The sequence below is a fragment of the Eupeodes corollae genome, chromosome 2, assembly GCF_945859685.1.
Source record: "Eupeodes corollae chromosome 2, idEupCoro1.1, whole genome shotgun sequence".
Taxonomy (NCBI): Eukaryota; Metazoa; Arthropoda; class Insecta; order Diptera; family Syrphidae; genus Eupeodes; species Eupeodes corollae.
The window spans coordinates 70,587,504-70,601,367 of NC_079148.1; the positions used below are offsets into that span (position 1 = coordinate 70,587,504).

Below are 13,864 nucleotides of genomic sequence, written 5' to 3' on the forward strand. Positions count from 1 at the left end.
TTTATTATTTCTTTAGTTCTCTTTTATTTAACAATAGGATTACAATTTACTTATCTAGCTTAAGTTATCTATCAAACTCCATGTCATCGCCGCGCTCATCCTCTTTTTTCTTCATGTGGTGAATATGAATATGACACATATAACTTGAACTTAAATAGATAAAAAAGGTATTGCCAGATGACAGGACAGACTGTACAATGAGTCTTACATTCTAATGTACAATATTAATTTTACAACGTCCCCTACAAAACAAAAACCTTTAAATGCAATGACCTATCTTGGTTCAACAACAAAATTAAAGTTTTAATAAATAAGCGCAATCTAGCTTACAAAGTTTGGAAACGTTTTAGACTCGACGAACTTCATAAGGTCTACACTGACTTAAGAAATAAAATTGTTCTTGAGATTAGGGAAGCTAAGAGACGTTTCTATGCTCCTCGACTTAACCCTTCATTAGCCGTACATAGATTTTGGAAAAATTTAAAAGAAATTGGTGTTGGTAAGCACTTTAACAATGTATTTACTATGCGATGAGTTGAATACCAATTTCACATCCCTATCATCATTTGAGTTCAATGATAGCGCAGACTTTTCTAGACATTTAGAAACCGACATCTGCTCTACAAGGGGCTTTAGCTTCTCTGCAATTGATGATGAAGTTGTTCTAAAATCTGTTTATCTATTAAATCAAACTCAACAGCATTTGACGAAATCCATCCATTGTTTGTGAAGGCAACTCTACCGATTACATTGAGATACATAACACATCTTTTCAACACTATTCTCATGACTGGGGTTTTTCCTACCGTCTGGAAACGTTAAAATTGTTCCTGTTCCAAAAACCCGAAATGAGTATCGGCCAATAGACATATTGCCATATTTATCGAAAGTTTTTGAAAAAATTATGAACACGCAAATGCGGCAATATCTAAAACGTAACGACATGCTATGTCCCAATCAATCCGGTTTCCGTGCCAAACACAGTTGCACTACTGCCCTTATAAATGTGGTCGAGGAAATTAGAGAAAGTGTAGATAAGAATTTTGTGTCTTTTCTCACTCTTTTGGATTTTTCCAAAGCCTTTGACATTGTTAGCCACCGTAATTTATGCATCAAATTATGGGACGAGTTTCAATTTACGCCATCATCAGTGAGACTCATTTTCTCATATCTTAGTTCTTGGCACCAAGCAGTAGTTGCTAACAACCAAACTTAATTTTTTTTTTCCTGTAACACGAGGTGTTCCCCAAGGGTCTATTTTGGGCCCATTACTTTTTACCATGTATGTTAATGAGCTCCCGTCTCTAAGCTTTAACTCATCCATACATATGTATGCCGATGATGTACAGCTTAGGTACAGTTGTCCACTGGGGTTGGTTGAAAATGGTATTTGGGAAATAAACGAAGATCTTAATAAGATATTGCTCCGGTCGCGATCAAACGGACTTTGTTAAAAAAGTCAAAATGCTTAGTCATTTCAAAAGACCCTACAGACACATCCTGCTTTTCTTCAATGATAACCCTATTCAGTTTGTTGGTTCAGCCAAGAATCTTGGAGTAGTATTTAATAAGACACTCACTTGGACCAATCATATACAACTTATCATATGTAGTGTTTACGGAGGCTTAACGTATGTTATGAACCACCCAAAGAATCACTCCAATAAAAACAAGAATGATACTTGCTAAGTCGCTGTTTATTCAACTTTTATTATTTGGGTGTGAACTATTTAGTAATTGCGATTCCAGGCACAAAAGGAAACTTAATGTTGTCTATAATAGTGTGACAAGATATATTTTTGGGCTACGGAAATATGTTCAAATTTCGTCATATACAAGATCAATGGTTTTTCTCTTGAAAACCTTTTTCGTTTAGGACCTTAATAATGCTCCACAATGTCATGCAAACACGATAACCCCCGTACCTTTACAACAGAGTCCTTTTTCCACGCTCTAATCGAAGCGGCGATCTGATACCAATACGCTACTCCTATCTTGTTTCAAACCGTCAATTTTTCGTTCACACAGTTCGGTTGTGGAATTCCCTACCGCAAACTATAAGATTGATAGGCTGCACTACTCGGTTTAGAATAAGACTTAGACAGTATTTTGAGACATTGCGATGATTTTAACTTTTTTTTATACTTTAAAGGTGTTTTATAAGGTATTATAATAAAGTCCACGGATCATATCTTTCTCATTAATTAAATGGTATAAAGTAGTTTTGTTTATATAAATGTTTTTTTTTTTTCAAGTCATCTTGTTTAAAATTTAGTATTCATTTATTTCATGTAAACCAATTTTAAAACTGAAGCTTGTACTACCTTAAAAGATATTGTATCTTACTGTGCAAGACTAAATAATATGTAATAAATACAAATACAAATGTCATATGGAATCCTTTTCAAAAAACGTTTTCGGATAGAATTGAGAAAGTTCAGAGTCGTTTCACAAAATATGTGTTTTCTAAAATGCGCGGGAATTTTTGTCCAGATTCTCAAGTCCGACGTAATCTTCTGGGTGTGAAATCTCTCAAATCTCAAAGAACTATTCATGATATAGTATTTGTGCGAGATATTTTATGTTACCACATAAAGTGTACTAAACTTCTATCGTTAATTTGTATTTATGCTCCGATTCTATCGTTAATTTGTATTTATGCCCCGTCGTCTTTACGAGCTCGGAAAATTATGATGGATGGGAGGATGTGCTTGATGTTACTTTAGTAAACAACCGTAATTTATTAGTGGAGATTTGGAAAGTTTCCCCTTTGAATTCGTTTTCGGATCACAAGTGGATTCTTTTAAAACGGCGCACTACAGCTCTAATTGGATCTCAGGCCAGGTTGCCTTGAGATCGCCATTTCTACTTACCTACCTAGACCATTGAGAGAAAGATACCTTCTTTTTTAGCCTAAACAAAGGACAAATTAGGGTGTTCAACGAAATAGTCATGATGATGAGCACGAGGTGAACAAAAATCTTCCGGCTCTATATATTCCAGAGTCTGATGAATCCGATTGGGAATTAGAGGATAATATTCCTCTATCCCAGATGATACCTCTCTCAAGTAGATGTGCGAGAGCTGAAAAACCCCGATGGCGGGATGGGTTTTTAGAAAAAGGTGATCATGAAACCGCATTCACAGGTGATACGACATTACCTGAGGAAATAAGGAGCTTGGATACGCCAGTATAATTCTACAAGTACTTGTTTACAGACGAAATGTTCAAATATATAGAGCAAGAAACTATCCGATACTCCTGTGAAAAATTACCCATATTACAGCAATGGAACTTGAACAGTTTGTTGGAATATGCCTGTACATGTCCATCGTACAGTTACCATCAACTAGGTTTTATTGGAATGAAAGCCTAGGTTACCCAAAAATTAACTCTGTAATGGCATGTAACCGCTTCGAAGAAATAAAAAGATTCATTTCAACACCAAAGTACCCAAAGGACAACCAGGACATGATCCCCTTCACAAAATAAGACCATTCTTGGACCAAACAAGGCAGAGACTCCTTACTGTCCCTAGAGAAGAGTATATGGCAGTACATGAACAAATCATACCAACCAAAAGCAGATCATCTATGCGGCAATACAACTCAAAAAAAAACCACTCAAATGGGGATATACAAATTTTGTTCTCAGTGGTAGCTCTGGATTCAGCTACGGCTTTGAACTTTATACTGGAGCCCAAGGACATGTAAAGTTGGTAACCGATTTGCCAAAGATTAGTACATCCAGTGACGTTGTTGTTCGACTGGCAAGAACTATTCCCGACGGATTCAACTACAAATTATTCTTTGACAACTGGTACACGTCCTTACCGCTGTTGACTTATCTTGCAAAGAAAGCGATTTTACCGCTAGGAACAATAAAAGCTAATCGGATTCCGGGATATAAAGTTCCTACCGAAAAGGAATTGAAAAAAAGGAAGAGGTACAACTGTGGAAAAACTGGTGACAATTGATAACCTGGATATTTCTGTAGTAACATGGTTTGACAACAGAATTGTGAACCTTGCTTCGACATATGTCGGCAGCAAACCGTCTTCTGAAGTCCAACGCTTCAACAAAAAAGAAAAGAGCTACCAAACTGTATCATGTCCAAAGGCTGTCATGGCATATAATCGGCATATGGGTGGAGTTGATCTGTTGGATGCTCTTCTTGGCTACTATAGAATACAAATTAGATCAAAAAAATGTTACCACAGAATATTCATCCACATGATCGACATGACAGCCGTGAATGCGTGGCTATTGTACAGACGAACGCTTGATGGTTCTGAGGCATGGCTGCCACTAGCAGATTTTAAGTGCGCGGTAGCCGAAGATTTATGCCATGCCAGCAAACCAAGTACAACAAACAAACGTGGACGACCCTCTTATGTCATGGAGAATAATCTACAATTGAAGAAATTGAAGGGACCTGTTGCCATAATGCCATCGCAGGACGTTCGATTAGATCAATTAGATCACCTTCCAGTTTGGACCACAAGACAGCGGTGTAAGGTTCCAGACTGCCCTGGAAGATCTTATGTGGAGTGCCGAAAATGCAAAGTAAATCTTTGTTTGAATGAGAAAAGAAACTGTTTCACGATATTCCATACTACATAATTTTTTGATTTAATTTATTGAAAAATATTTTGTTTCATTTCTGCTCAATGCTAAATTCTCCACTTTTTTCTCAAAAAAATCTAAATTCCTGAAACACGTGTTTTTTTAATTATAATTAACTATCAGATATATTTTTTTCATGAAGAAAAAAAATCATGCAGTAAGGGGTTAACTTTGTTTTTCTATTTACCGAGAAAAAAGAAATTTATAATAAATCTTGTCCTTTCAAAACAGTTGGGCTAAAATTTTTGAAACTCGATATCTACTATTTTATTTCATACACTAACTAGTGGTTTGATGTAAGTTTTACTAGCTAATTCATACTCTATGATATGTTAATTTACATTTTTTTCTTCAATTGATTTATTACTTGTTCAATGCTAACATAAACTATTCACTTACTTCCACAGGCCAAATGAGTAGAAAAATTAAAACAAAAGAAAAAAATATTTGCTAACAAAATTGAGGAAGCACTAATTGTTATGAAAAGGAAACACAAATTAAATTCTTTGAATCAAATTAAAATAAAATAAACAATAACTAAAACTCGAATTATAATTTTTTGATAACAAATTTTGTGTTCAAATTTAAGATTGGTGACCAAAGTAAAATTATTAAGAAAAATGTAAAAAGAGGATTAAAAAAAAATTAGAAAAAATGGATAACAGGAATTTTTTAATGTTCAAAAATTATATAAAGAATATAGATAAAAAACCTGGAAATAATTTCGATCAAGGGTTGCGTTAGTTTTCTTCCCAGCGCCGGTTCGATGGCAGTTAAACTGGCAAACTGTTTATATATTTTGTCCGTTTGAATTTTTTGTTTTGTATAAGGTTATAATGTTTTTTTTTTAATTATTATTAAACACAAAGTAGTAAACAATAAAAGTCGACAGGAGTGGAAAAAGTATAAGGACAGGAAAGAAAGATAAAAAGAAGAAAAAATAAAGAGAGAAATGTCAGGATTACAACGAAAACAGTGTACAAATTTTCTCAATGTTGAGAATAGAGAGATATAGATTATGAATTCGTGAGATTTATAATTTTAATCAATGACAAATAAAACGAAAACTTTTTACACTTACCAACTTAATAATTTTTATAAGCATCCAATTGTTCGTGGATGTTGTCATAAGTTTAAAAAATATTGGTGCAAGTGGAAGATAGTTTTTCGGATTCTTGCGAGCTAGTTCACATATAACATTTACTGCGGCCGACTGAACACCTGAAATAGTTTTTTTTTATGTTTTGGTGAAATGAGATTTATTTAAGATTTATTTTTGTTTAACTTATACCTGGATCAGGATCTTCTAGCTTCTCTTTAAGCTTTGGAAATGCTGGCCGCAGAGCTTCTGGGTAGCGTAGAAAAACTTTATACATCATAAGGACGGCTTTCATTCTTAAATAAGGTTTGGTTGAACTCATCTAAACAAAAACAACATAAATATTTAAATAGTATGTGAGCTATAGTCAGAAATATATTCAGTGCATATGAACAAACCAAAGTCATAATGTCATTGGCGAGATCCCTTGATAAGTCTGGCGAAATAAAACAGCTTAAACTACTTAAAGCGACACCTGCATCGTATTGATTTTGCGAATTCAAATCCTTGCGAATCATGTTAGTTGTGAGCATAAGGAGCTAATAAAATGAATGGAAAAATTTGTTTATAAAAGATTGTGTTTTTTTTTTCGTCGCTTCGTTTAGCTTACCTCACTATCCGGATGAAAACTTTGACTTGCCGCTAGATAACCAATTCTCTTACAAGTAAATCTAGAGGAACTCATTACTTCAATGATGTTAAAACCTGCCCATGATATATCATATCCAAGCATTTGAATCTGGAAAGTAAATTAAATAAATAAAATACTGTATCTGTATTTATATGTGAATGCAATACTAGTTTTATAAGCAAATAGCTTAAGTTGACATGAGCGATTTTACTTTTTTGATAAATTTTGTACATAGACACAACTGCAGACATTTTACCAAAACCATTTTGCCTATTATCTATATGACGAGTCATCCTTTACATAAGTTGGTTTACCTTTTAAAACCCTACGAAGTAAAGTGATGCTTTTTTACCAAAGGTCATAACTTGTTTTTCTTATTTTATAGCTTTATCACCAATGGTAAAAAAAATAGAGTTCATGGACAGAATATATATAAAAATAAGAATAAATAGCTAAAACTACTTTAAGAGCCTTTACCTTTTGAGCATACAGCTATGGCCAAAATAATAAGAACAGTTACAACGTTTGAATAAAACAACAAAAAGTAACGCTTTCATTTTTTTGTTGTAAAATAACTGTTCTTTTTATTCTCTTTAGTTATATATATTTTGTATTAATTAAAACAAAGAACAATGCGTTCAGTTGCAATTCATTTGTTCACGGTGCCATATCTGTCTGGCCAAAAAATAAGAACAATCAAGAAAAAAATTTAAAAGTTTTGCAATAAAGACTTCACATGAAAAAAAATAGGTAAGTAATAAAGTTCTATTATTTTATAACTTATAACTAAAATAATTTTATTTTATTGAAGAACGTTATGGGAAAAAATAAGCATTGCTCGGAATCTCAGCGTCAAGCTATTTTGGTGTTGCGTGACCAGGGTGAGTCTATTTGGAGTATTGCCAGAATACTCAAATGCTCCTCTACAATGATTTTTCAAGCGTTACAACCAAGAAAATCTATTGAAACTAGAGGTCCCCCATCAAAATTGTCAGAAAAAGACAAAAGGGCCTTGGTAAGAAAAACTAAGGAAAATCCTTTTATGTCGTCACGTGACCTTCATGAGACTGCTGTGGCAATAAGTTCCAGGACAATCCCGAGAATTTTGCTTGAGGCAAAGTTACCAGCTCGATCACCAAGAAAGGTTCCATTATTAAAACCAGTTCATATAAAGAAGCGCCTGGCTTTTGCCAAAATGTTTCACATGCCCTATGATCCACCGAAAGAGGTTAAACAGTGGCAAAATGTGTTGTGGAGTGACGAAACAAAAATCAATCTCTTTGGAATGGATGGAAAACATTTTGTTCGTCGCCCAAAAGGTGAGGCGTACAATCCACGATACACCAAGCCGACTGTGAAACATGGAGGTGGAAGTCTGATGATATGGGGTTGTTTTTCTTGGTGGGGAGTAGGTCCAGTATTTCTAATCGATGGAACAATGACCAAGAAAACTTATGTTGGGATTTTGAGAGACACAATGCTACCATGGGCAGAAGAAAATATGCCCTTAAAGTGGCGATTCCAACAGGATAACGACCCCAAGCACTCAGCAAAATTAACAAAAAGATGGTTTGACGAAAACGGAATTGATGTTTTGCCCTGGCCTTCGCAGTCTCCGGATTTAAATCCCATTGAAAACTTGTGGAACTACTTCAAAATTGAAGTAAGCAAGCGGCATCCATCAAACAAATCCGAATTGTGGAAGTTTGTTGAGGAAGTAAGGTATTCAATCCATAAAAATTTGTTTTTAAAAAATATTAAAACGGTGTATAATTACTATTTTGTCAAAGTGTTCTTATTTTTATGGCCAGGTTTTTTATATTAAACTAATAATTTTCGGTTGAAAATAATAAATAAATTGATAATTCCCTGTATTAACAGTTGGAATTTAAAATTAACATAATAATCCATCCTCTCAAAATATAATATATTTATTCAACACAAAACAAACGTAACATCAAATAAAAGTAGCCAATCGTGTTGAGTGTTCTTATTATTTTGGCTATAGCTGTAAATATATTAGACTTATTTTGTTGTATTGTTATTATGATATTTCTTGCTTACTGTTGATTCTATTTTATGGATTTTATACTGCATTGGAATTTGTTCGGAGTTAAGGTCTGCAGCTTTATTGGCTACGATGGAAGCGATAGTGGATTTTTGAATAGTAGGTGAAACGATTCTATTTCAATTAAACACATATTTTATCCTCCAACACTTTGACAACTAAATTAGTCTATTGCTTCAAATGTTACTACAGTTCGCTCTTCACGTTTTGTATTTGTTAGTTTTTATTCAGATCGGTGATATCGCAAATGTTTTAGATTTACTATCTGGTAGGTAGATAGAAATGGCGATCTCAATGCAACCTAGGCTGAGATCCAACTAGCGCTGTAGTGTGCCGTTTTGATACCAAAAACTCGTTTGACCTGTGATTGAAAGGGACATATTTATAGAGAAACTTCATAGCGATTATGTTCGAGCCGTTTTGTCGCATTGAGAAAAAAGATTAGGTCTCTAATCTTTGTCTCGGATAGCTCATCAAGTTCTTGAAAAAATGCTTTTCCAAAGTATTTCATTCTAGTGTTTGCCAAAGCAGGACATTTGCAGAGGAAATGGTTTATCGTTTCACTTTCTCTTTGATCACTACAACTACGGCAAAAGGTGTTGTAAGAGATACCCCACTTATCTGCATGAACTCTTATAGGCCAATGTCCGGTACAAACCGCAAGAAACCTGGCTATGTCTTGCCTTGGCCTGCACAGAAGATCGTTTTTATTATAGGTGGACCATATCTTCCTAGATATAATGCAGTTGGGTAAATTGGTAGACAGAAAAGATTTTACCCTTCATAGCCCCAAGAGGAATGTTAACCATTTCCGCAAGTGAGCTATTTTCCTCCTTATTATCTGATAATAAAGGCAATAAATATTGCTATTTCATCAGGATTGTCCTGAAACTATCCATGACAGTTTCTGTCAGGGCAACTTGAAACAAATTTTAAATACAAGTTACCATGAACATCATATTATCTACAAACATCCTAATATCAAATTATATGTTGTTTTTTTAACTCTCAAGATGATAATAATTAAACTAAATATGTAGAAATATTTTACTTAATCTCTTGATTACAATATTTAATATAAAGAAAATGCTCTAAAAAGAGCTTAACATTATTTATTTAATTATGTTTTATTACCTAAGGAAAAGGGTAAAATTTGTTTGGCTAATGATGCTTTTTCATTTAAATTTTTGAAAAGTTTTTGACGTTAATAGAAATTGCAACAAGAACAACTGCTAGAGTCCTACGACACATTTCTCTTGAAAAACAATTATACAATGGAGAATTTGAAGTATTATCTTGTTTGTGAAACAAAAAAGCAGTAAACTATTGTTTATTGGTGAGCAAAAACAATAGTATAAATCATTGTTATAAGCTTGTAACGTGACACTTGTGACTTGTGTTAGAATGGCTGACACGATTTCTAACATTTTTGCATGAAACGCACGCAAAACTCTTCTTAAATATTGTATGTAAGCTCTTAACATTTGCATATGTAGAAAACTGTTAGAATCTTGAAATGCTTTCATATTTGGGAGTAGTCTAAAATAAATAGTTAGACCAAATCTTTTAACTATAGATCACTTTTGTCGACATACTTTACAGACCTTTTAAGAACATTTTACGCGGTGCATAAAACTACCACCCCTCCCCCTGCTTAAAAATCCTTGCTTATTATGCCAAGTCCAGTAAAACGGCTAATTTGAGAAAGCAATTTTAATGAAAAAAAAAATACTCTTGAAAGATTTGTCAATTCCTTTCAAGAGGCAGTATCCGTGAAAATAAGCTTTAAATCGTACAGGCATGACAGTCGTTAATATAAAGAAATAGTTAATAATGTTCATCAAAAAAGAGTAGAGGGAAGGAGACATTATTTTTACAACTCCTAGATGCTTTTTTCTATTTTTTTAAAACAATATTTAATAAACTCTGAATTTATTCAATCAAACAGAAAAAGTCTCAAAAAAAAGTGATGAATATATTGGCTTAGAAAATAATTTAGTAGAAAAGCGCTTTTTGAGCAACTATAAGATTACCCTTTAAGACACATTAATTATCCTGTGTTGTTGAATAGTTCAGGTGCATGAGTTCGCTTACACGCCAGTGACTAACGCCCAAATTTCTCACAAAGTTTTAAATTCCCTTTAGAAATCGATCCAGTTTAACGATATAACTTAGTTTTTAAAATATTTGGGACTCAAGCATTTCTCCACTTCTCTAGAACTCGATCTAAAATCATCATCGAGTTCTAAGCGCTTAGAACTTGTTATTTTTAGAACCTAGTTTTAAAATGTTTTTTTTGAAACTTTTGAATAACCCGGCAGAATGTTTTGACAGACGTTTCCGTTTTTATATTCTTCAATTCAAAATACAAAATAAATATTTCTGCTGCGCCTATTTTCTTTTCTGGTATGTTGCCTATTTTTATGCATATTATAGTGAATTTGTTGTGCATTTATCAATAATATTCTTAGATAACATGAACAAGGACAATACGAAAGGAAGAAAACGAGAAAGGGGTAATGAGGGTGATTTGCCCGCCAGCAAAAAACACAGAGGCGACAACTGGACTCAAGAGAACACGAACTTGCTGTGTAATTTGTTGGTTAAATTTGTTCAAAAAGGAATTCTAAACGAATGGCGCAACAAACGACATCAAAAAAAGAGAGTGGAGCATAATTCGCTCACATTTCAATACAGACCCAAAGGTGCATTATAATTTCATTTCCTGGTCAGTTTTAACGTATCATTTTTGTTCTGATGAAAACCCAAAGAGAAGTTCCTGCACTAATTGGAAGGCATAAGAAAATTGTAACGGCATTGCGTCAGTTTACCACTTGTGCAAAACAAAGTGCGCTGCAAACTGGTGGGGGACCGGCCAATACACCACCCGTGCTGAAAATTGAAATGACCGGCGGAGTACTTCAATTGAAAAATTATTACGGTCATTTGCTCACAGGGTTGGAATCTTTTGATTCAGATGCAATGCCAACAGATTTCGGCCAAATGCCTCCAATTGTTTCTGACAGCAGTAAAAATTTACTTCTGCAACCAGGAAAAGGTAGTGAAACTACCTTTTGCCGTAGTGAAGAAACAAGTACAGACGATTGCCAAAATCTGCGTGAAAAAACGCCGCCATCTCAAACCGTCAACTCTTCACCGATAGCTGATATGTGTGCAGCTTTGTCCACCAAAGCCGTGGGTACGACAACGGTACCGCAGCCGTGTGACAACACCAATGTAGGACAAGACAAGGACAAAAGACAAGAAAAATATAAATTTTTCCCAACCAACGGTCAACGTCGTCGTCCGATACGAAATCAAAAAAGTAGCTTACATTCAGTTACTATGGCGGAAATGCGTCAGCAAATGATTACAAAGGAAGAAAGTCGCCTTGCAGAATTCCATAAATTGAGGGTGAATTAATTTCGCTTGGAGCATGCTGAGTGAATTTTAGAAATTCAGCAACGAAAAAACTGCAAGAAGCCTTAGCAGTAAAACAAATGGAATTCTGGTAATCTGCAACTGATGCATTGCAGTTGCAGGTGGAGTTGCGATTGAAAAAAAATCAGTGGTTGCGGATTTTGAAGGTCTTCTACCACTAGTTGAAGGACTGCTGAAAACGTTTGTTTTCTTAAACGGAAGCGCCGAAAAAAATCGGTGTCGTCCCATGTGTTAATTGTTGCACGTATTGGCATTCGATAAATACGCCGTTCTTCCAGGATATCGTCCATAAAAAGGAAATCATTAAAAATAAGATCCATTTTCGTAGGATATTCGCTATTTATTGTCTTTTAATATATTTTCCGAAAATGATTAGAAATTCAATTCATTTTCATTTCGCTCGTTGAAAAAAAAACGAAATTATAAATAAACCGAGTTTTAAGGCACTAGACCCTCGAATTTTAGGCTCTAATTTTATCGAAGTTCGAACTATAACAAAGTTCTAAATCGAAGTTCTAACGCGTTAGAACTTGGTGAAGAAATGACAACTCAAATGAGTTCTAAAATTTCATTAAATCGAGTTTTAAGGGCTAGAACTTTGTCAAGAAATCGGGCGTTAGATAAGTTATATAGAGAAAAGATTACTATTCTCCAATTTTGTAGCACTGTAACCAGGGGCCTGATTATGAGGTTCGCGGCGGATAGTTTTCAATTCGACCTTTCAAATTCGACTCGCTTCGTATTTCCTTATTAACGAACTCGCGGCGAAGCGAAAGTAGTTCTTCCTATATTCCAGTGATTTGACACTTTGGTTTGACTTTTTCTCTCCATATTTCAGTGATTTGACACTCTTGGTTTGACAGCTTTCCACAAATTTTGTTTTGATTAAATTCGTGAAATTTGCGGTGATTTATTTAATAAACAATATTAAAATTAAAAAATGGAATCAATTATGGTGTATTTCTATTCTGAAAGTGAGGAATTTGAGGAATCCCAGGAATCCTCAAGATTACGGTAGTCCAGGAGACTACTAAGGAGCAAATCTTCTCCTCTGGATCTCCCTTCAACTGAGTAAGTATTGTTTCCTTTTAGTTGAAATCAAATTAATCAATTAATTTACACACTTTGTCTTAAAAGATTTATCAAACTATTTCGACTTTCGAAAGAAGCTTTTGTCTTCATTTTGCAAGATATCAGTGAGGAATTCAAGGATCACAGCAGCAACGGCATTCCTTCAATTTTAAAGCTTGCCGCTACTATGAGATTTCTTGCTGAGGGATCGTACCAAAAAGGAGTTGGACAAGACGTACTGCTTGGAATGGCACAACCAACAGTCTCAAACGTTTTGTCTGAAACTCTTAAAATTCTTGAGAGAACGTTGTGCCCAAAAATGATAAATTTTAAAATGAATGAACAGGAAAAGCTAGAAGCAAAAACAGCATTCTATGAAAATAGTGGTTTTCCTGGGGTTATAATGTGCGTTGATGGAACGCATGTAAGCATTATACGTCCTACAACAAATGAATACCATTTTTACAACAGAAAAGGATATCATAGCTTAAATGTAATGGTGGTGAGTATATTCGTGTAAAATAAGGTCATTTTTAAATTATTTTACAGGCCTGTGTCCACAAAACGAGGATAACTTGCGTTAATCCCAGTTACGGGGGAAGTTCTCATGACTCTGTTGTGTGGTCAATGAGTAAAGAGAGAGCTTTTATGGAAGAACAATTTAGACATGGGGATAGCAGCAAGATTCTCGGTAACAAATGAACTGAAACTCAATATTGTCAAACGTAAAACTTTTGTTTGATTTAGGTGACGCTGGTTATGCCTTAGAGCCATGGATGATGACACCGTACAGGGCAGCTGCAAGTGGAAGTCGTGAAGCGAATTTCAACACAGTTCACTCCAAACGTAATTGAACGATGTTTTGGCCTGCTGAAGGGAAGGTTTAGATGCCTTTTGCAATCTAGACACTTGCATTATCGTCCGGAGA

At 34.5% G+C, this 13,864-nt stretch overlaps 2 protein-coding genes across 2 annotated transcripts in view; one reads left to right on the plus strand and one right to left on the minus strand.

Moving 5' to 3' along the window:
- The window catches only part of LOC129945567 (AP-3 complex subunit delta), a 35,199-nt gene that overhangs the window by 19,034 nt on the left and 2,301 nt on the right, over positions 1 to 13,864 (minus strand). The window contains exons 3-6 of the mRNA XM_056055376.1: positions 6,336 to 6,464; positions 6,124 to 6,264; positions 5,918 to 6,047; positions 5,708 to 5,847 (exon numbers count right to left, since the gene is read on the minus strand). Coding sequence (XP_055911351.1) covers positions 5,708 to 5,847; positions 5,918 to 6,047; positions 6,124 to 6,264; positions 6,336 to 6,464 — 540 coding nt within the window. The remainder of the gene's footprint in view (positions 1 to 5,707; positions 5,848 to 5,917; positions 6,048 to 6,123; positions 6,265 to 6,335; positions 6,465 to 13,864) is intronic.
- LOC129945568 (putative nuclease HARBI1) lies at positions 13,072 to 13,774 on the plus strand. Its single transcript, XM_056055378.1, has 2 exons — positions 13,072 to 13,438; positions 13,486 to 13,774. Exons 1-2 carry the CDS (start codon positions 13,124 to 13,126, stop codon positions 13,636 to 13,638), a joined length of 468 nt encoding a protein of 155 aa, XP_055911353.1. The 5' UTR covers positions 13,072 to 13,123; the 3' UTR covers positions 13,639 to 13,774.

What these genes read in the sequence shown, in the direction of transcription:
- LOC129945568 (XM_056055378.1), top strand. Translation starts at nt 13,124, where the DNA reads ATGAGATTTCTTGCTGAGGGATCGTACCAAAAAGGAGTTGGACAAGAC. An exon ending in ATAGCTTAAATGTAATGGTG is followed by an intron (nt 13,439 to 13,485) that starts GTGAGTATATTC and finishes ATTATTTTACAG; the next exon opens with GCCTGTGTCCACAAAACGAG.